The sequence below is a fragment of the Equus quagga genome, chromosome 2 (assembly GCF_021613505.1).
Source record: "Equus quagga isolate Etosha38 chromosome 2, UCLA_HA_Equagga_1.0, whole genome shotgun sequence".
In the NCBI taxonomy this organism is placed as follows: Eukaryota; Metazoa; Chordata; class Mammalia; order Perissodactyla; family Equidae; genus Equus; species Equus quagga.
Window position 1 is genome coordinate 129,915,799 of NC_060268.1, and position 24,221 is coordinate 129,940,019.

Consider the following 24,221-nt stretch of genomic DNA (forward strand, 5'->3'; position numbering starts at 1 on the left):
GATAGGGCAGTACATTTAGTCAGGTTTAAAGGGTCTGGAATGGGACATACATCTTAGAGGGCAGAAGGACTAGTGAGAAGAAGAGAGGCTCCCGAGAGACGTACTGATGTAAAAAAAATCACTCCCCTCTCAGTAACATGACAATATGTCCCTCTTTGAAGATTTTTTTAATTTAATTTTACAATTATTACAGTATCAGTAATGATTTTAATGATATAATTGTCTTTTGTAAAAATGAGAGAACATTGAGTTCCAGCCTTTTGTTTTTAATAAACTTGTGAATTTCCCTGAGTGCCTTTGGTCCCATTTAGTTAGGATAATTTAGACTTTGATTTTCTTGGACTGGGTTAAGAATATAGCACAATATCAATAAAAAGTCTGGTCACTCATTTCAATGCAGGAACCTTTGTCAATACTATAATTCAGAGTGGCATAAAGAGCACATACATATCCCTGGTTAGTAGTCTCCCGGTCATTTGATGGTTTGAGGAGGTTTCTTCTCCCTGTTTGACTTTGTTTTCCTATCTGTACAATAAAGGATTAGAGAATGGGGTCAGAGATCACAAACTGGTGACCTATGAACTAAAGTAAACCAGTAGACTGTTAGTTTGGTCAAGTCGGTGAGTTTTTCCTTTTATTTCATCTTGTTTTAATGAGTTCTAATGCCTTTAGGTAGGGCATACACACTCATGTTTGCCTGGGGACCTTCCACCCCAGCCCAACCACTTAGTTACATCTAGACTCTGTTTGTATTCCTTGCATGGGTCCTGAAAACATTTGAGTTTGTGGCTCAGTATAGATATTTTGCCAAATTTCTTTAGGTTCCTAAGGTTTTAATTCTATAAAACGTGTTTAGACAGTGGATGTTCTTTCCCCATTAGTAGAGAAATAGATGAGTTGGAAAAAAAATTATACATCATCAGGGCTACTGGTGGCAGGTCATTTCCACACACCATCCCATTTCACCCTCAAAGCAGTCCAGTGAGGTAGGTCTTATCATACCCATTTACAGGCGACAAAATAGACTCAGAGAAGTTAACATTTTGCTGATGATCAAAAAGTTTATTAATTGTGAGAACGATGTTTAAACCCAGGTCTGTTTGTCCCCAAAACCTTCCTGTTCCTAATTTCCCTTAGTGGGCAGAAACTTTCGACAACGGTCTCTTGAATAAGAAACTTTACACAGACTTTTGAAACATTGTCAAAGTTAGATATACAAAAGATGCCAGATGTCCAAATATATCAAACTATTTTACAAAATATTTTGTCTGCATGCTGCTTTCTTTGACCGGTAGGGGGGAGGCTTCATACTGTGCTTGGGAGCACACTTGACTGCCGGAAGAGCCGCACGGAGCTTAGGAATATTGTTAGAAGACATTTTGGCTTTCATTTACATTTGGCTTCCATTTCCATTTCATTTCATTTCATTGACATTGATGTGACCTTGGAAAATATGTCACAAATCACTCAAGTTAGAAATGTAAAGAGAGTTTATTTCTATCACTTAACTTTTTCTGTTTTGTCAAAGAATACCAGCTATATTATAATTTCAAATTTGTTTGTATAAAATATCACCAAAACTCCACCTGCCTTAATCTGAAAATAGTACTTAGTTATCTAGAAAGTTTACCTGACACAGAGCAGTTCTGGTAAGGGGTGGTTCAGATATATCTGAGTAAAGGAAGAAAGCAAGCATGATAATATGATCATTAATTGAGTAGAAAACTTTTAGTTGTGTTGTATTTTCAATTGAGAGTTTTATAAAACTTAAGCCTGCTGATGTAAATAGAAACTTTGTGTTTAGGATGATTTCCATGTTATGTTAGTCACTGAATTGGCTTACAGTAAGCACCGAGATAAACATTGTGGCCATCAAATGTCCAGAACAAGAATGTGTGTTTTTAAAAGGGGGAAAAGAGAGAAAGAAGATGCATTAAAAAATAAAGTAAAAAAATGTCTATATGACGCCTTTCTGTAATTTTTAAACTGGATTAAACATCATTCATCCGATTTGACCAAAAAATTGAGCCACTAATTTTTAATTTTTTTTACTTAAAACAAACAGTGCCCAGATTTACAGGTAGATATTTTCTGCAAGTTCAGTGCAAATTATTATAAAACATATCAAGGCAATTAGGCTGCTGAATTTCACTTTCTGTGAGTGGGGCTTGGGAGGTGGGGAGAGGGGCACAGAAACTGCTGCCCTTTTCAAATAATGCACAAATGTGCTAATTATGTGTCAGGTATGAAAGTTGAGGCATGGTGACCTTCAAGCCAACAAAAGACCTTTTCAAGTAAGCCATTTCCAGGTACATTAATAAAGTGAACAATGCCCTTCCACAGTTAAATAATGTATGGCTGTTATTTCATTATATATAAATGCAAACCAAGGAGGTGTTTCACTATTGACATATTAAAAGTAATACTATAAAAAAGCAGAGACTATAAATCCATTGAAGTAACATTTGTGGTACTCTACAAATAGTGATCCAAACATATGTTTGTTGTTCACTTCCGTTGCGTGCAGCTAATGTACAGTTTCTCTTCAATGCATTTTGAATTAGAGCAGTAAAACATACAATATGTTAGAGTATATAACAACTAAGGGAGAAAAGTTAGAAAAATGATTGTTAGAAAACTGATCTTCTTACAGAGATGAAGACAATGACATATTTTGTAGATTGGAGTAAACACTGCTTTGTACACACTCACCTGCTAGCAAGAGGGATGTTGAATGAGGGAGGTTCAAAGAAAGAGAAAGGAATCCCATGCTCTTTCTCACGGCTCTTTCTTGGTATAAAGAAAATATTTGTAAATATCGGACTTAGGTAATGGACATAAAGGTAATTATTTAAAAGAGCACCCGTTTCACTAGAAAAGAGTATACGTTTCAAAAGCAGTAATGTATAAAGGAATTTAGGCGTTGCTAATGATTGAATCAAATCAACTGCTGGGATGTCAAAGAGTGCCATGAAGTTGTAGCAGAAAATCAAGAGCAGGAGGAAGAATTTAATTATCTTGTATTTGTCCAGCTTTGTAGTATATCTGATTCTGAATAAAACATGAATTAAGATACAGTCATGCTAAATACAACTTAAGTATGCGTAATAGACCTCTGGAAAATAATAAACCAATTACAAACTTAAAATAACCCATAATTATATGAGATTCCAAGAACCTATTAGCATTCAATCCACTGATAAACTTCTTTCAGTCTCATAGAAAACCATAATAGTTAGCATCTTATTATGGATTAGATTTTGATAGCAAGAGATTGTATAGGGTTTACTGACCCACTCACCAATCTTCCTTTTTGTTTTGAACAATTTTCTAGAGTCCTTTGTTGTTATTTGTTTTAATAGAGTCTCTGAATACTTCCATAAAATAGATACCAGTGCCATTTATGAAAATACTGTTGTTTGTCACTGAGATTTTCAATGAATATGTACATACTCTTACTTATCTAGGATAACAAATGTTTCTGAATTTCCTTGATAATCTGAGTAATTTCCATTATTTTGGGTTGTATTGAAGGTGGCAAATCTTGCTTGTTCCATGTCAGCAAATGAAGATGGGATTAAAATTGTCAAAATCGCAGCCAATCACCTGGAAACCTTGTGTCCACAGGTATGATAACTAAGTTACTGTCTCTTTTATTAAGCCAGCTATAAAAATTACATATTACTTCAGACTTTTATACATATGGGAAGATATTAAAATATTTATTTTAAACACAGAAGATGACTCATCCTAAGGTCATGGTTTACTCTTTGCTAAGAACCTAGTTCTTTACTCAGCACCTGGTTCTTGTAACATTCCCTTGGGGACCATACCAGAATCTTGTGAGAGAAGGATATAGTTTGAAATCAAGACAGTGCTTTGCCCAACAGATTTTATTTATTTTTAGTCAGTGTTTATTGTGAAATCTCAAATAGTACGAAAAGAGTGACTTGCTTTTTCCCTTTATCAAAAGAAGGCACAAGTTTGAAAAAAGCCAAGAGGTGTTTTCTTGTCTGCAATTCAGTTCTTTTAAATCTGAAGAGCAACACATTTTCAGGGAATCATCTCTAGATAACTAGTGGTCCTGAAGCAGTCAATCAGGATTCACATAAGGGCAATCTTAAACACCTTGTCTTAGAATAAGCAAGAAATAATATGGATAATTACTTCCTAAAAAAGACCACAAATGTTGTAAGGATGTGAAATATAACAATGATTAGAGACTTTGAGTCTCTGGACATCTGCTGAGATTCTCGTTTTACTAAATGTAGAGTGTGTGTTAAATGCTTGATTTGCCTTGCTGGCAATTTCGTCTCTAGGAACACGGAGGAAACAGTCAGGGAGCCTGCTTCTTTGGACTTAACGATGATTAACAAGGAAAAGCTGACTGGAGAACTGCAGTCTAGAGGACTTGCAACTGCGATCTCACAAGTGATGTCAGTTTTCTAGGAGATCCCACAGGGAGCAGAATTCTGCGCTTAGGTCTCTAAAGTGGCTAAGTCACTTATTACTCCCCTCAACACTCTATGAGAATTCTCATTTTTCCACTTGATGCTGTCATTTTTTAAAAAGCCTTTTGAATCTGAAGAGTATTAAATATATCTCACTGGTTTTAATTGATAATTTTCTGATTACTAAAGAGAGCATTTTTTGTTCACATATTTATTGACCATTTGGCTCTCTAATTCCGTGAATTGCTTCAATCCTTTGCCAATTTTTAATTGGGCTGTCTTTTTTTATTGCAATGCTCAGGTTTGTTAAAAATATTTTCTGTTGACTATGGCTTTTCTTTTAACTTTTAAAATAATATTTTAATCATAGAGGATTTTAAGATCTTTAATGTAAACATATGATCCATTTTTAATTCCTTTAATAGATGTTTGAGCACCTACGCTGTGCCATGGTTTGTTGGTTTGCACCCTGTTAAGAAATCTTTCCAACAAAAATGTTATGAGTTCTCATGTTTTCTTTTAAAAAATTGAAGTATTATTATTTAACATTTAGATCTTTATTTCATCTAAAATTTATTTTTATGTCTAACATGAGGCAGGGATGTATTTTTTTTTGCAATGCTAACCATTAAGATGCCATTATGTATTAAATAGTTGATCCTTTCCCAATTAATGTGAAATGCTACCACTGTTTCACACACACACACACACTTTTTAAATGTTTACATTGTTTTATATGTAGTTGTGTGCACAAATGTGTATATACTATACACATATATAATACATGCTGACATATATAATACGTTTTATATAATGCATGCATATCAAATGTTTATAATTTTTTTACTGCTATTCCATATGTAAATATAGATTGATAGAAGAATTGAAATACATTTCAAGGTATACAAGTTTCTGAGCTCTCCATTTTCTTCCACTGCTTTATTTCTTTACCTCTCCAACACTACTGCAATGTCTTAACTATAGTTTTATACTAAATCTTGATATCTTCTAGGCAAATTGGCCACCTTTGTTTTTTTCTTTAAATTATTGTTGTTCTTACCTTTTGCTCTTGCGTATAACTTTCAGAATCAACTTATCAAGTTCCATGAAAACACATGTTAGAATTTTTATTGAAATTGTTAAAATGTTTTGAATTTTAGATTACTTTAGGGAATAATGGCTGCTTTAAGATATGGAATCTTTCCATTATAAACATATTTTATATATCTCCATGGTCAGATTTTTCTTCTGTCCTTCAGGGACTCTAATATTTTATTATTTATTACAATAAATTCCATGGCTACATGCTGATGGCCTCTAGATTTTTCTCTCCAGGCCAGAGCTCTCCTCTAAGACGAGACTCAAATATCTAGTTTGCCCTCTCACATTTTCGTCTTGATATTTAGAAGAAATCTAAGGGTTATAATGACCAAAATGGAAGCTCTGATTGTTCTGGCCACATCTCATTCTGCTTCTTCGTCAGTCTTAACTGGTTTTAGTTAATGGCGTGGCCATTCATCTACCTGCTCCGGGGAAAAACCTGGAGGTTTTCCATTCTTCATTTAGTAAATATTTATTGACCATATACTATGTGGCAGGCATTGTTTATGCATCTGGAGAGAAAATAGTAAAGAAAACAAATAGGCAAAAATCCTTGCCTTTGTGCAGCTTATATTCTAATGATAGCTAATAGCTGTTTTTCCTGTCTAATCCATTAAGAAGTCCTAGCAATTTCACCAAATATATTTATCTGATGTGTCTTCTTTTTGACAACATGAAAAAATAAGTATAGTATAATTGGTTTGAGTTGTAACTGATAATAAAAAAATCCTTAAAATGGCTGATTAATGTACAGTTGCTAACCAAGGGTGAGACCTCTACTGGAGGTTTGCAGTGACCTGCCCTTGACCCAGCTCATCTCAGTGTTTTACTAGTGATTTGGATAAAATTACAGAATAATGTTCTTAAAGTTTTCAGTTAAAACTAAGAGGATAAAGGAAATATATTAGCTGAAAGAATCCAATCACAAAGAATTTGGATATTCTAGAATATGGACTAAATCTCCATATCCAGATGAAATATAATAGGCATAAATATTAAACCATTTATACTGGGCACTATAAAACAAACTCCAAAATAGGGAATAGAAGAAATATGGCTTAGCAAAAATTACGTCCCAAAAGGCTCACGGGTTTTAGTTGATAGTCATTTCAATGTAAATCAACAGTGTAATATAACTGTCAGAAAAACTAATATGATTTTACATTTTTTCATCAAAGAATGAGTTCTAAATCTTATTCTCAACCTTTTCTGCACTTCAAAATTATTTTTTAAACTGTATATTTTTTATATAGTACATCCTGAAATTCAGAATTAGTACATCTGGAGTGCGACCTAATTGTGTGTGTATGTGTGTGTGTGCACATGTGTGTAAGTTCCACTTTGGCAATATATATTGAAATAAAACATGCATGCGTATTTGGGTCCACTAATTCCACTTCCAGCAATTTATGCTACAAATACATATGTGCACATGCACAAAAGTCTATGAGTATGGTTTTTATGCAGCTTTATCTGTAATGGCAAAAGCTCCAACCAACCTGAATGTCTGTTAGCAGAGACTGTTGGAAGCTGTTTAAAGCAGTAAATTGGCTCAATGTATGTTTTGGTGTGGAAGAGATGCTCATAATAAGTGAAAAGGCAAATTTCAGATGAGCGTGCATATTATTCCCATTTATGTGAAAAAAAGGAAACAGACTGACCCATATGTTGATGTAGTTATAAAAAGATTTTCAAAAATGTTCTCATGAGAATTTTAATAGTGGTTACTTCCAAGATTTGAGATTTGGGATGAAGAACAAGGAGGAATACTTTTACATTCTGTTTTATTTCTTTTAGGAAATAGATATTTTATTAATTTCTAAATAAAACCCATTCAACTAAAAAATTGCTGGATTGATTCTGGAGTGAGTCAGGTTGAGAAAACACGGGGTCAGGAGGAGCTGAAAGGGCGGCACTTAAACTGCATTCCTGTTTGTTAAATATGGTTGCGGTCACGTGGTTTCAGTGAATTGGATCATCCTGGCTCTTACTGGGCCTAAAGGACTACAACTATAATGCTTTACCCAGTTACAAGTATCACATTTTAAAAAATAATTGTCACTTGGAGCGTATTTAGCAGACGATATCTGGCATAGTGACATGACTTGAAACCATGTCATGTGAAAATCTCACAAAAGACACAGGGAATTTTTAGCCAGGAAAAGGTAAGGTTTGGATAAACATGATCACTGTTATCAAATTTTTAAAGGACTATGATGTGAAAGACTTGTTCTAAAGGCCCCTGAGGGGCAGAACTACAACCTATGAGCAGGAGCTGGAAGGATACAAGTTTCTTCTCCATATAGAGTGAGTTTTTGAACAGAGCTATCCAGAAAGGGATTGGACTTTGTTAAGAAGGAGGGATTTGGAATTTCTCAAAGCCACAGACATTTAAACACATAAAGAGTGGCCATTTGCCCAAGCTATTGTATAGAGACTACGAGCCTTGGGTGGGAAGTTGATCTACAAGACTTTCAACGCCCAATCTTGAGACCCTCCCATAGATATGTCTTTTACATAAAGGAGCGAAATGTGATCTGGATCATAACATTGCTGGAGTACTATAGCTGTTTGAATTCAACCAGGTGGAAGGATAAAGACCCTTATTCCTTTTTAACAAGTGACTTGAAACATATTTTAAAAGTAAATATTTTATATTTGCATATGGCACAAAAATAAAATATAGACAGAGTTCAAGGTTCTAAAGTATATTGATAATTTGCACTAATGTTTGAAAACTCATAAGCTGAAATTTAATAAGGGCAAATATAAAATCAGGGCCTTAGGTTAAACAGAATCCATTGTACTGCATGAGTGGATAGGAAAAACATTGCTTATCAAAATCACCTGGGGCATCCGGAGTGGGGAGGGACATTTGTTATCTAGTTCAATGAATTCCAAACGCTGGTCCATGAAAGCATTTTCATGGTCTATAGTGAAATTAGGTCAGTACAGTTAGCTTTTTTTCATGAAATAAAATTTATTCAACTTTTTATTTGAAATTTATGTGCTTTCTACTTGTCTGATAGTCATCAAAAAACATTTGACTTATGAAATAATAATGAAAATAGATAATAGTTTCTCATATGGTTATTTCTTTACTAGGCAAAATAAAAATTTCCCAACTCTTTATCAGTTACTTCTCTTTCCCCTCTACCTCCTTCTTTCAAAAATATTTGTGGCCTGAAAAATCCAGAAAATTAAAAGTACTAATTTAGGTGACTCAACTACGTAAGTCAATAGCCTGACATGAGCACCATCTTCCAGCTTTAAAACGATCATGGTGCTTAGCTTGTGAAATGGAAAATCCACAATGTGCTTGGCACAAGGATGCCTATGTCTAGACTATCACGCTGAGTTCAAGCCCTACAGTTTAAGGGCTCGGCAGCAAAAGAATGAATTGTTTTAAGCTATAGTGAGCTATTACCTAAAAACTGAAAGTGCTTAAAGAAAAGCCAAATAGGCTATGGCTTGTCAAACGTGTTGGAAAGAAAATTTCATTATTGGGTGGGAGAGGTATTAGATGGTCTTAAATGTCCTTTCTATAAATAAGATTCTTTAATTAATAGAAAGCATGGTGAAAAACTAGGATATTTTCCTTAAGGTGAATACACATATATTCAATTAGTCAGACTTTCACAAGTGCTTAGATTTTCAAAAATCAAGTTGTTTTCTAATCACTGTCACATTTGAATCAATATGTAGTACAGCTTTGTTATATCTTCTGTTTATCCCTCTCATCAAATGGTATCCAAAGATCTGAAAGAACTCAAACAGCTTGCAGAGGCATCTAGTTTATTGGCAGTGATGTACTTGAAGATATATTTTCATAAGTTACTTATTGGAAATCTACAATTCTTTTTTTTTTACTGGGAAAGATTTGCTCTGAGCTAACTTCTATTGCCAATCTTCCTCAATTTTTTCCCCCAAAGCCCCAGTACATAGTTGTATATTTTAGTTATAAGTCCTTCTATTTCTTCTATGTGAGCTGCAGTCACAGCATGGCTACTGACAGACGAGTGGTGTGGTTCCATGCCCTGGAACTGAACCTGGGCCACTGAAGCAGAGTGTGCTGAACTTTAACTGCTAGGCCATCAGGGCTGGCTCTATAATTACTTTCTAAAAGGGCTGTATATTGGGTGTGTTGAAAAGTAAGGAAGAAAGTCAAGTTTTCCCCAGACATAGAAGCTTCTGAAGCGTAACAAGAACAAAGTACCTGAGGGAGGGTGTGCACTGGAGATCACCTGTATGCATATTTAAACATGGAAAAATATAACCTCCATGAAGGCAGGAATTTTTGGTCCACTGTTGTATCCTAAGAATAATGCCTGACACATAGTAGGTACTCAGTACATATTTAAGGGGTGAATGATTATATCTACATGAACTTATTTTGCATTATTTTGCATTGTAGACATTGTCAAGTGGATGCTGAAAGCCACCATTGTTCCTCATCCTTTTTTGTTCTCTGAGAGGTGTAGAAACTCCCAATTTCTAACCAAAGTAATAAAAGATCCCCGTATGACACTTTGTCTGCTTGAAATACAAATCATGTGAAGTGACTGGCATTATCTCCTTCTGCCTGGACAGGATTGTTTTGTTTTAACAGCAGCTTGTTCTGATTAAGTTATGATGCTACTGTATTTAGTACATGCTTCAGTAAGGGCATTGGGCTATCTCTTTCAAATGGAAAAACATGTCCTGATTTGCATAGGGTTTTTTTGTGTGTGTGATTGAGAAGCTGACATATCTAAGAATTGAAAACATTTTGCTTTCTAAGTATCATGCTCTGGGAAAGCAGAAATGTTTTCTTACATCTTCTGCAGATGATCATGATGGATGTTTTGTTTGCAACTAAACAATATAAGACTCAAACAATCAATTTGAAATAATCATATTCCTTAAGAATCCCAGGGTGTACATATGAGAATTGTGACAGGTCTTTTACAATTAGACCTAATTTATTTCTTTTCTCTTCAGAGAATGGCAAAAATATGCTCTAAGATTTTGGAAACCAAGAGTCATGTAAGATTATAAAAAGGCTAAAATGAGGTGATCATTTTTTTAAAGCTGATCATGATTGAATGGTTGATTCTCAAGACTGTCTAGGATAATTTTAGACCAGGAGCATAGGATCACTCTCTTCCCTGTGGTGCCATGATCTTCGTGTCAGGGACAGTGCTTGAGTGCAGCTATGAACACTCTTGCTTCCCAGCCTGGAAATTAGGCTTTATGTTATTGTACTATCATTGTTATGAATCCTGTAGCAATTACACAGTCAGCCAATCCCTTCCTCTCACTCCAAGGATCTCTTCACTCAACAAATGTTTGCTGACCACCTACTGGAATCATCCATGAAGCTAGGGTGAACCGGGGGCAGGGAGTAGGGATTCATGGGGTGCCTCCTGGAACAGTTCTGAGGAATAAGGTCTGGGTTCAACCAGGAGGGGCTTTATCTAAGAACATCTGAGGTAGTGTGTCCTGGAAGAAGAAACATAAATTGTGGAAGAGAAGTCATAAGCATTACATTTTAGTGAGGATGTGGGGTCAAAAATTAGATAATGACTTAAAAGTCATTAGGCAGAACTAAGTATGATTTAACATACAGGCTCGGGCAAGAATTTCAGAATTAATCACAAACCAGCTAGTCTATGCTGGAGCCCTCATTTACACTCATGGCATGTGTGGTAATATTAAGCATGTTAGCATAAAGGGTCTGCAGCAGCCTCAGCAATACTCTAGTCATAGAGGAAAACGAAGATGGAGCTTTGTTTACGTTGTTTCCGGTGAGAAGGGAAAATGAATTATCCAAGTAGAAACAAAGCCCTGTTAGAGAGGAATAGGTTGAAATGCCATGGGAATTAGAGAGAGATTCATGTGAGTTAGGGGATTCAGGAAGGGCTCTCAGAAAAGTGACATTTTCTGTAGGCCTTAAGGGATAAACAAAACTTGGATGCTTGAGAAAATATGAAAAGGGTATTCTAGGCAAAGGAGATGGAAAAGCATATAACAGAAAATGAAAAAATGAGTCATTGAGTCTCTCTAAGCGACAGTTTCTTGACAGGGGGCCTCTTGGCATTTGGGGTGGAACAATTGCCTTTGTTGTGTGAGGTAGTCACAGCAGTAGGGTTCTACATGCCAGAAAACCCAGAATCTAGGGCACTATATACATAACTACCACCTTTCCCAGCCCGGTCTTTGTGATAACCAAAATTACGTCCACCCATTTCTAAGTGCTTCTTAGAAGATACTGCCTCATTTGAGAACACAGGCTGTGGAAAAGAGAGAGGTTGGATACACCATGGAAACGTAGGTTGTAGCCCTTACTACCAGGTGAAGGAATTTAGATTTGGAATTTAGTAGAGGATGGCAAGCCATTATATGTTTTGTGTAGGAGAGTGATGTCATCACAGCTGAGCTTCCTGCGAATTAATCTGTAAACCATGTGTCAACTGAATTGAAAAAGAAATAGGAGGACCAGTGAAGAGATTCTTTAATATTATATGCAGAATTCAGAATTTGGATAAAGGATGTATAAATAAAAACTTATAGGTAGGACAAATTGTAAATAAGCTATATAAATTGACCAGAAACTGAAAACAAATTAGATGACAATAATGATGGGAGGTAAAAGAGGATAAACTTGAGTGTTTTAACTCGGCACCTGGGAAGATAGTGATTCTATTAGGAGAAATTAACAAACAACATATACAAGAACTTGAGATGTCACAGCTAGGTATGGTAATCATTCATATAGTGGTAATTGTTGGAACCATACACATAGAACAAGATTGCTAAAGAGCAAGAGAGAATAAAAGGATCAAAGGTAGAACCTTAAGAAAACACATCTGGGAGAGAAGAAAAGGAACCTGAGGAAAAAAAATCATCGAAGTATGAGGAGAGTCAGGAATGTGCGGCATGGTGGAAGTCTAGCAATTGGAGCACATCGTCATGGTGGGCAGCACCGCCACAAGCTCCAGAGGGTTCCAGTGGGAGGAGTGTTGACAAGTCTCTGGTGGAGCTATTACTTAAGAAGTCAGCAGTGATCTTAACAAGAGAGGTTCTGGTGGCATTGTGGGAAAGGAGGGGAGAGTGAGGACCAGAAGATATATTTCTAGATTTTTTTCCTCTAGCAATTGAAAAGTAAGCCTAACTGTGGAAAAGAAAAAACACTGGAAAACCCCAATTCATACTTTTATCATCAAGTCCTACCATACCTTCTACTTCCAGTTAATTTTTCAATATTGCTTTTCGTTTCTAGAATCTACATAGTGCATTAGATTTTTTAAGCAATTCTGGCAGTGTTCTCTAAAATATGTTTTTATTCTTTGAGCTCAGGCTCATGGAGCTAAATATTAAGGACCAATAACAAATTTTTGATCAGTAGTAAATAAGATATCCTGGATTTGTAGGTGATTAAAACTTAAATGAATCTTAAATACATGGATTAAAAAAAAACAGCTTTAGAACTTCAGACACTACTATGTGATTCAGAAGGTAATGTTAGTGCTGAAAAATATTTGGTTGGTCACACTACTTTTAAATGTTGTTTTAAATGTGAGTCTGAAATCAAATAGCTATTAGCACCTGGATATTTAACAAAATGAATATCTGTGAATGTTTCTCCCAAGAACTTTGCCTCGAGGATTAAATGAAAATTACCTGTGACCATATGTCCTGAAAATTTCTGTATCCTGCCATGACAACCTCACTGACCAAAGCACCTTGCACAAGTCTAAGCTGTCCTTTATCCTCTTCCTTCTGCTGTGACCAAGATTCTAAATTACAGTTCCATAACTGAAAGACTCTGAGCTCTCATTTTGTGTGTTGTACCTGACATTGCCACTGACCCTTACAGGCCACTTTAGATTCGGAGGGTTTTCCTGCCTTCTCTTCAAGAGGAGAGCGTTCCAATTCCGTATTCACACTGTACCAGAAGCTTGGGATTGACAGATGACCCCAGTCTCTTGGAATATAAACTGGGTAAGATAATGACCTGGGAAAGGCAGTTTTAAAAGAGTAATAGAATAGACTTAAGAATAAATGTGAAAAAATCTATGTAGACCAACAGTCATTATTTTTTAAAGTCGCCTTTGCTGACAATGTTCCGTAACATAAAATACCGTGGCATTTTGGGTAAATGCAGGGAGAATAGGGCAGGGAGAATTTGAAAAAATGTCAGCAGACATATCCTTTTCACATGTGCTCAGTATAAAAGGCAGTGTGCAGAAGGCAGATCAAGGAGAGGGAAACAGACGTGTTTCAATCCAGGAGTGTAAGATCATTGCTCCAGAAGACAGAATGAACTAGGTTGGGGAATTTATGAGAGTCAAATGTTGCTTCTAGGAAGCAGCAAGGTATCAGTATGGCATTGCAAAGTTTATACTTTTAAAAATAAATTTAATATCTGTTTTGGCCTACTTTTTTAGAAACAAAATCATTGTACTTATGCCATAATAAAATTCCACTCTTTGCCTAACAGAAGACAACGTGAGTTTAATACCTCACAAAATACAGGTATATTGTTTTTTCAACCTCTGCTCTTTGAAAACTACTTTAAAGCCTTGAATCTGCTTCTGAACATGTACACACCTTCTAAACGTGTACAAACCTTCTGAACATGTACACACCTTCTGTGCAGGGTACATGTGTATACTTGGAGGAAGAAATGGCCATCCCTCATGCATCGGTGCTGTGACAGGTGCTTTGTCAGGGCTATCATACTTAATTCTTGCAATAGTCTTTTGATATAAGAATTATCAGACTCATTTTATATATAAGAAGAAATTCAGACATGTTAACTGAGTTGCCCAAGTTTAAGGAACCAAAAATATATGCTTTAGGATTTGGATACTAACATTCTCCTCGATTTTGGAGGAATTATTTCAACAGTCAGAGTTTTATTTATTCATATTTGTGTAATTCTCCAGAGAACATGGACTTTTTTTCTATTTCTCCTTGCTGTAAAAAAGGTGATAAAGAAAATCTCCCAGGAAACTTTCTTTTCAACATTAAGTCTGTAATGCTTTTTGACCCTCATGTATTTAGGACTTGTTATTTCAGAATTTGAGGCCTTAGCTCCTTCACAAAGAATACCAATATTATTTGACATTTATATATCACTTTATTATTAAAACAGGCTTTGCAATTTCTTTAAACTATCACACTCAGAAAGGTTTGATCCCGGAGAGGTTGAGTGAGTTCTCTGAGATTACATGGCAAACTGGGGAAAGAGGTTGGAATATAATTCTTGTCTTCTAAAATCACTCAATTAACATTTTTGTCTACTTAACAGGATGGGCAAAAACAGGTAGATCAATGTGTTAATCATGCCTTTTTGGTATAATATTTTCAAATATTTAATAGTCAAAGCTTTTGACCAAAAATAGAAGGATCATTTCTGTGCAGGTAGCTGGATATACAAGAGTGTATTTAAGATAATAGACCAATATTTGGTCCCTTTTAACCGATATGTGGATGATGCTAGAAAGAACAATTTGAATTTAAAATATTGAATTGTTTTAAGTTATGTATCCTTATTTTCTTAAAAAAACATTCTTCTATAATAAAATCCCCTGCTTAGGATCCATGGCAGTATACTTAATTTTTTAAGAATTTCCTATCCTTAAAAAAAAAACCGAAAACTTACTCTTCGAACATTGGATCTTTTATCAGATAATAAAATTACGTAACCATGTACTTATTTTTAAGTATTATAGGTGAGTTCGGAGTAAATTTAGAGTTCAATCTCAGTAACTATATTAGCCTTGATGCTTGTTAAATTTGCTTCTTTCTACTTTGTATTATTATTTACTTCTATATCCACAGTGACTTTGTATGTATGCCTGTTATTTTGAATCACTTCAAATCATTCTTCTAATCTGGCAAGTTATTAATTACAAATCAATGATTGAATAATAAATAAATATTTCCCAAAGACTTTAGCCCCTTTCCCAGGTGACATAGGGACCCAAAGAAATGTACATTTATTCTCCTTCACGTCTAAGTGCTTTTGAATATTTTTGGTGGTGATGCTGAAGATATTTAAATGATGCTGGTGAAAGGTAGAGGCCAGAAAACTTATTTTAATATGTGAACAGGCAGGGTATAAGTCTGGAAGAAACTGTGGCAAACTGGAAAATGCTTGCTTTAAGGCCTTCATATTTATTTTAGAAAACACTTTGAGGCTATCCCTTCCCCCTCCCCGCCAAAAAGAAAAAAGGAAAAGGAAGAAAAGAAAAGAAAAACACATGTAGCCAGTTTTTAGAGCCTTGTTATAGTGGAATATTTGATTTCTATTTAGAGTCCTTTATTTTTAATCCCTCTGCTCAACAACCCTTATAGTCTGCTATAAATATTATTGCATTTTCCAAGCAGTATTGTTGTGGGGAAAGAAATTTCATAGATAATACAACAGTAAGATAAATCATTTTAAGGAAAAAGCCTTTGGCTTCCCAGACAGGTCTGGCACCAATCTGAGAATAGGGGCCCTCAGATAGAAAAGCAGACCGTAGTATGAGGTAGCCTAGGGGAAATGAGTCAGAAATCTAAGAGAATATCACAGCTCATGAGTGCAAAACTGCCTATTGGCATTCCAGAAAGAATTCATAGTTGTGCTCTTAAACAAATACTTAGATCTGTGACCTGAGAGGAAAGTGCCTGTTAGCAAAGCTTTGCTGATAGTTAATGAAGAAATGATAGCCATCTTCCTACTGAAGCTCTTGTTTCTCAATGCTTAGTATACTGCAACTGCCAATAAATAATAACTATCATGTCTATTTCTTCCAGATGTTTTCTACAAATCATGAAATGCAGAAACAAAGATTTGAAAACCATTCTGAACAAAAGTATGATTGAGATGAGGTCATTTGTTGCAGTTGTTTGTAGCCTTTCTCAAGACACAGTTTTTATAAACAAATATTTGCTAGAAAGAGCTCATTGGGAAGCACAGGGTTTTTAACTTACGTTATATGTAAGTCACTGGTCACTGTTTTTGGGAATTGTTAGAAAACAAAATTCAACTGAGTAAATTTGAAGATTTAATTGGCTTTACTGAGTGATTCACAAGTTGGGCAACATCCCATCTAGCAACTAGAAGAGCACTCCAAGAGGCTATACGAAATGGAAAGTTTTTTATAGGAAGGAGGGTAGAGCAAGGGAGTTATTAACAGAAGAAAAGAAAGGGTTATTTTTAGGCCAGCACTTCTTTTTTTCAGGAAAGAGAATGCAAGGGTTTTATCACGCACATTACTTTACTAGTGCTAATCAGGAAATTTCAGATTGGCTTTCAAAGGTCACATTCCCGGGATACGTTGAAAACTGCAATTAAGTCTTAGTTTGCTGTCATGGGAGCCCTTTTGGGGACTGTTAGTTCTTTTTTTAATAATTTTCCCCTTTTGATCAAAACTCTCAGCCAAGGAGATATGACAAAAAATTAAGGCATTAGTGCCACTCAGCTACCGCTCTGCAGTTCCCCCAGCTTTTTCTGACCCTCTACGTCATATTCACAGTTTATGACATTTTGCTTAACCTCTGTTGCATTCCCAGTTCACGGTTCCAAGTTCGCAACCTTTAAGGTGGTCATTCTCTTCACTTCTTTTCCAGCATTCCAGTCTCGGGGTGATCATTTGCTTGGTTGTTAGTGGCTACAAACATGGATTGAAAACTTTCAAGAGAATACAGTGTGCCAGGGGGATTTTTATGGTAACTACAAGCAGGACAATTCCCAATGTTTGGAGTACACTTCAGAGCTATGGTCCCCAAGACTCAAACCAATCAACACCAAATAAGTCAAAGAAAGACTCCATTGAAACAGTCACCTTTTTAAGCCAAGTGGCTTGCTCAATGATCTTACGCAACTGTTTCAGCTTCCCCAAAAGTGTTGATTCAGGTAGAGCAGTTGGTGTTGACCACAGCACAGACACCTCCTTGTTCAGCTGAAAGATAATTAAAAGCTATCTTATTATCCAAAACAACCTTGGCCAGAGAGTCTGAGGATCTTTGTTGGGCAATTAATGTCTTAACAGAATCTGCAATGTCACCAATTGTTATGGAGAGGTTACCGAGCATAGCCTCATTTGTATTCACTCCTAAACAAGGAAGTAGGTCCTGCCAAAGGAAGGAATCCTTAACCATAAAAGCCTCCTAGAAGGTCCTTTCTAGAACAGTTAAGCACACAATTAGATAACCTAGAAGATATTGCCCAGCTGTGCATCAGCCATCTAGGTATTCATAGGCCCAAGGAGCCTTTCAGGGCACAAACTACTCCCACTAAGTGACACTGTTAATGCATTATTCATAGGAATTGTTGCATTTGACTGCTAAAGCTAGGGGTCAGTTAGATTTTCTCGGAGCCTGAAATAAAAAGTTGTTCTAAATTCCAAAGCTTACCCTCCCCCCTTTAGCAATGGCCTGGGAGAAATGGATGATGGTGTTATATTTCCAGGCCAATGCTGAAGTAAAGGAAAAAAGACAAGATGAGTTTCTGGTTTGGTTAAAGTATGAAGTCTTGATCTGTCATCTTGGGTGAAAGCAGTCTACCTCAATGTTGACTACTTCTCTTCCTCATCAATTTAATTTGGAGGTCCCCAGCGTTTGTACAGGACTGGATGCCAGGTGGAAACTTCTTTAGCTGTGAAATGTGTATCCAAGGTTCAATGCCTTCTAGTTTTGCAGCAGTGTCAGTGGTTAAGAGCACTTGGTAAGGTCCCTTCCAATGGGGCTCAAGGACTGTCTTCTTCTGATGATGCTTCTAGAATACCCAGTCACCAGGCTCTAGACTGTAGCCAACCAGATCTTTGAATTGGGATCCAGGAAAGCTTCTTTAACTTGTTGGTGAAAGACTTGAACATAAGGCATTAGAGACTTACATAGGTGCTTATACTAGTTTGAGACAACAAAGGATCAGCAAAAGGTTGTATATCAGTAGACATTGGTCTGCCAGTAACTCTCTGTTGTGGAGTAAATTTATGTTTCCCAAAGAGGGGACTGCAAACAGTTGATAAAACCAAAAGGCAGTACCTTAAGCCAGAGGAATTCAGTCTTACAGGTATATAACAAACCTCAAAGACAATTAACAGGATTAGAATCTAATATCTATAAAGGTGCATAATTTTTCTCTCTACAATTATCCCCATGCTTTCTTTTACCAAAGTAAATATAGTGAAACTCAATTTATTCGCATAAAACTTGGCCTGACTATTTATAGTAGTGATTGACCATGTAAGTTCTTTTTAAGACTGCTTTGGTGGAACCTTAAAAGCAAGGTACCAGGTTGATTCTTTTTTTAATTTTTTGTATGTGTGTGAGGAAGTTTCGCCCTGAGTGGACATCCATTGCCAATCTTCTTCTTTCTTTTTTTGCTTGAGGAAGATTAGCCCTGAGCTAACATCTGCACCAATCTTCCTCTACTTTGCATGTGGGATGTCTCAAAAGCATGGCTGATGAGTGGAGTAGGTCCGTGCCCAGGATCCAAACCCACTGACCCAGGCCAGCAAAGCAGAACACGTGGAACTTCAATCACCCAGCCATGGGGCCAGCCCCCTAGGTGGATTCTTCCAGGCAGTTTCTTGAAGCTGTCTGGTCATATCTAAGTTTATGTACATCTCTCTCAAATATGACACTTCAATCAAAGCCTTGGTAATATAGCCAATGTGTCTCATTGTTACAAGAACAGATTCTTATTGAACTTGTGCAAATAAATATGTTGTCAGGAAAATGAAAATACTCACTGCGAGTTTCTAAATTCTGGAGGGATCAGGTAGGGAGAAAAGTAAATATTTTCATCTTTGTTCACAAAGGTACATCTTACCAAATTGCTGCAAGTTATAGATAGTTTAAAGAAAAGGTCTCCTTAAATCTAGAAAAACAAAATGTTAGAGCATTCTCCTCAGTTCATGCAACCCCATGTAATTAATACCAGTTCTGCTTGAATCCAGTTTTTCTATTAGTTCTCTTGACCTTGCCTGATGATTGAGGGTGATAGGGACAGTGATAATTCCAAGAAGTTTGCAAGGTTTTCGTTAAGGCTTATGTGATTTGCCCAGTAAAGGTGGGTGCCTCGATCACTGGAGATTGTGGAAAGTATACCCCAAGTGTGAAATCCATTTTCTAGAAATTTCTTTGCCACTGTGAGGGAATCAGCCTTGTGGCAGGCAAAGTCTTTAAGCCATCCAGAAAACGTGCACACAGTACTAGGAACATTTGATAACCCATACCAAGTGGCAGTTGAATGAAGTCCAGCTGCAGGTGCTCAGAGGATCCAGAGGGAGGAGATCTGAGGCCTCTGGGAACAAAAAGAGTTTTTTCTTATGCTGGGTGAAGGAATGCAAATGCCAAAAAATGGGGTTTCCCAGGGAGCTGGGAAGACCAAGAGGCTGTCTTGGGTTTCCTATAGCACTGACAATTTGGTTTAATTTACAGCCATTGTTTCTCCACCTTAATTGCTCTGATTTAGGAGCAGACTATTGCTATGTTAAAAGAACATCAGGATGACAAAAGTCTGGCAGTGAGGGGTCATTTTTTTGCAGAAGCAAAATGGGCTTCATTCACATGTGCCACAATCTTTCTAGATTTTGTTGCTGCTGCCTTAAATGAAAGTCAGCTTGGGCATTTCTCTGATACTCAGATTCAGTCCTTTTAGGATGAACCTCAATTTTGATGACAGACAATATTTCATACCAGGATGTATCAGACTTCCAGGAATTTCACACAATTTCTGGAACTCTTATATATAGACACAACAGAAAGAAGAATTAATGTTACTTCTTATTTGACAATGCTTCTCGTGTAATTTAACATATCAGATAAGCCTAATTAACTTAACAGATCTTTTGGAATGTTCCAGGGGCCTTCTGAAAAAATCCCAAAGTTTCTCCCAGGTCAAAAGACTTCATTTAGAATCTAATACTTGGAAGCAACTATGAACTATCTTTTACATTAGCATTGGGATTGGCAGATTTATAAATACTTTTCATAATTTTTAGAAAGGCGCTTTCTCATAGGACATTTATCAACATCACACAAAATATGTTTGCTAATAGACAGAAATATCTTTAGTTTCTGTGCAATAGGAAGCCAAAAGTAGATGAACCTATATTTAGTAATTAACGTTTCACTCTTTTATCTTATTTGGAAATGATCTAGAAATTCAATGAATTTGCTATTATTTAACTTAATTTAGCAAAACTCTAAAGTTTCAAGTTACCGAAGAGATTTGGGAAAATATTTTTAAGTACGTATACCATATAATTTTTGCTAAAGAGTTCATCTAAAAACTCTTATCCTACTTACATCTATCTAAATTGTTTGCTTCCAATAATTAAACTTAGACTACCCACAAGGACTTCATGAGACATTAGATAAAATCAGCCACGATTCTAAATTATTTTTTTGTTGACAAATTTTACAACAGAAAGAATATGAATTTGACTAGAAACTCAGACAGAATAAAAGTTATCTGCATTATCTTCAATGTTGGAAAATTTAAAGACATGTCTGTTTTAATTGAACCAACAAACTAGTTGGCTTTTATTTACCAAAGATTATCTCATATCACGCAAATTTGAAAAGCATTTAGGTTAGTTTCTGTTATATTTCTGAGAACTTAAAAATGCCCAATCCTTAAAAGTGCTTGACTTTTAACCTAATTGAATAGAACTCTTTTATAAATTAAGTTTGGCAAACCGTCTGGAGGGAGAAAAATATCTCAAATTTACAAAATATATAACGAGACATATTCATAGATAGATGCAAATAGAGATTATAATTACTAATATTTCTGGAGAAGATATTTAAGATTTTCGTTTGCCCAATTTCCAAATATCTCCTGCCTCTTTATTTTCCCCCCTTCTGATAAAAAATATTTGCATTTTAAAGAATGGCTCTTAGGTCATAGAGAAGATGGGGGTAGAAAATCTGCTTTAGAGACTCATAATAAAAAGTATTAACTTGTGGAGCCACACTTTTGATCCTGTAAAGACTAGGTTTGTAAAACAAAGGCAGCTTTTTAATTCCTTAAAGAATTGCACTGACACTCCCATCGAACTGCATTTTCTCCAATTTGCTTTTTTCTTTCTGGGTAAATTTAGCTTACGGGAGAAGGCCTAAAAGATATCCCCGTCAGGCTCTGAATATCAGCTTCCAATTTGGCCAAATTTCCGATCATACGGTTATTAAATCCTTTCAAAATATCTTGTCCATTTTTGAAACCGGCTTACCACAAGGTTGACATAAGGGAAGCCATATTGTAGAAAAGAGACTATGTTGTAACTTTGAATGACCTCTGACTAACTAACCCAGCTGGATTTGCACCCTCCAGGAACTCCACCCACTCTGTAGATTTTATGACCCCTGCTAGTGCATATACTTCCTAGCTGCGATAAGATGATAACTTTGTGCTTTTGAGTTCCTTAGGAATGTGATGATCCCCCAAACAAAGAGTCTGTGCTGATAGTCATCGTCAATGAAACCTGAAAGATCTGGTGTGGCCACTCCCAATCTGTAACACCACAGGGTCAACATTCCTAACCCCTCCCCTATAACCCACTGGCCTTTATAACTGCTTCAAGGTTCTTTGCCCCCTTAAGATGGTTCTTTTGGACATTAGTTGGCCGTCTTCCCTCTTGCTAGCAAGCTGTAATCAAATGCCCTTTCTCTGCCACCGTCTTGCTTCTTGATGGTTGGTTTTTGTCTTGTAGCCAGCAGATCATGCCCTTTGTGCGGTAACAGTTTCAGCCAGGACAAACAGTAAATATTTGTGCCAGTATTGAAAAACTCCATTAATTTCAATTTTTGTTTCTCCTTGGCTGTTTAAGGGAATAACATATCAGTTTACCAGGAAATCCCTCTGAATCCTGTCAGCTTTGGGAGGGGCCCATACAGGGGTCCTCTTTCAAAGGTAGATATGGGGAATGGCTGTGAGGCCATTAACTTGGCGAGTGTTTTTTTTACAGTCATTTAGTCTTTTCAGAGTGGGAAAACAATTTAGACAGAGGATTAACAGAATAAGTACTCAAATAAAGGAGGATAGAGGGGAGCAGTGGGGGTTACATCAGTCTTATAGTTCTTTATTTTAGCTACCTCTTATATCTTTAATTTTTCATTAGCCTTTTGCAATGAATCTTTCAACGAATCTTGAAGCCTTTGTAAGCTTCTGCGTACCAATTGAAGTAAGGATCCCATCTGTTTGTTTGATTTGGGAGCCCTTGGTTTTAAGTGCGCTTTCTAAATAATCTTATCTATTTGGAAACTTCCCTATAAAATTTTACCACCTTGCTAGATATTTGCAGCTTCTGGGACGACAGTTCTTAAACATAAAATAAACAGGTGTGAGAAGGTGGTGTGTTCAGTTCTTTGGATATAAGGAATCTCATTTCTTTAGCTAGCCTTTATCTACACAAAACAAGACAAACAGACCTGTACAACTAAGATATTGACAGTAACCAAGAGATGTTACTGCATCCTGGACAAAGAAGACCCTGTGCCAACAATTCCTGTGGAAGCTTGGACTAGGGGAAAGGACAAGGCCAGCAAACCCCAAGGAATGGGGACTGATTCCAAACAAAATGGAGAACTGCAGCTGTCACCAACAGTTCCCAACATGGAATCTGGGAGCTGATTCCAAACAAACGGGGATTGCAGACTAAATCGTCAGCTAGTTCCCAATGTGGAATGCAGGGACAGTGCTGAGGGCCGGGGTTTTTCACCTGGAGATTTGTGGTCTGAGAGTCCAGGGGCTTGGCTCCAGGTGGAACCCTCTGCCAGTTCGGTTGGCTCCAGTAGAATCCTCTATCAGCTTGATTGACTCCGGGTAGAATCCTCTACAAGCTCATTTGACTCCATGTAGAATTTTCTACCGGCTTAAACTGACTTGCCCTACAAAGGAAAGCCAATTAGATCAGGAGCTTGTAAGCAAAAGGAGAGCCAAGTTTAAGCCAAGAGAAACTAATTAATGGCTCCCCAAAATGGTGAGAAAAACAGTGAACTCAAAATGGGGTTTTGGGGCACCACACTTGTGTCTCTCCTCCCCGAGTGCTTTCAGAAACTCACTTCAGTCCCGCTGCTGCCACCAAGTCTGTTAAAAAGAAAATTAATTCAAGTGAGTAAATTTGAAGATTGAATTGGCTTTATTGAACAATTTAATTCTTGAACCAGGCAGCATCCCACCAAGCTACTGGAAGAGTACTCCGAGGAGCTATGTAAAATGGAAGATTTTTATAAGAAGGAGGGTGGGGCAAGGGAGTTATTAACAAAAGAAAAGGAAGGCCATGAAACAAAAGAAAATAGGAAGGCTATTTTTAGGCCATGACATATTCTTTTGAGGGGGAAGGGAATGGCAAGTGTTATATCATGGAGATTGCCTCACTGGTGCTAATCAGGCAGTTTAAGATTGGCTGTTCAAAGGTTTATGTTCCAGGGATAGATTGAAAATTGCAATTAAGTCTCTGTCTGCTGTCAGAAGGGCCATTTACGGGCCTGTTATTTCTTTTTTTAACAGAATCATACCACTTAACATAGAAGATTCATCCATTCATTTCACAGATGCTCATGGAGGCCCTGCTTCTTTACTAGGCTCTGAGTATCCAGTAGCGAACACAATAGTCAAAGTGCCTGTCCTTTCAGGGCTTACACTCTAGACGAGAACTAGAGATAAACATAGAAACAAATACA

At 36.6% G+C, this 24,221-nt stretch overlaps 1 protein-coding gene across 3 annotated transcripts in view; it reads left to right on the plus strand.

The window, feature by feature from the left end:
• Positions 1-24,221, plus strand: part of CTNNA3 (catenin alpha 3) — a 1,485,947-nt gene that overhangs the window by 922,936 nt on the left and 538,790 nt on the right. For all 3 annotated transcript variants that reach the window (XM_046655293.1, XM_046655294.1, XM_046655295.1), the window contains one exon: positions 3,535-3,627. In XM_046655293.1, the coding sequence (XP_046511249.1) occupies positions 3,535-3,627 (93 nt within the window). The remainder of the gene's footprint in view (positions 1-3,534; positions 3,628-24,221) is intronic.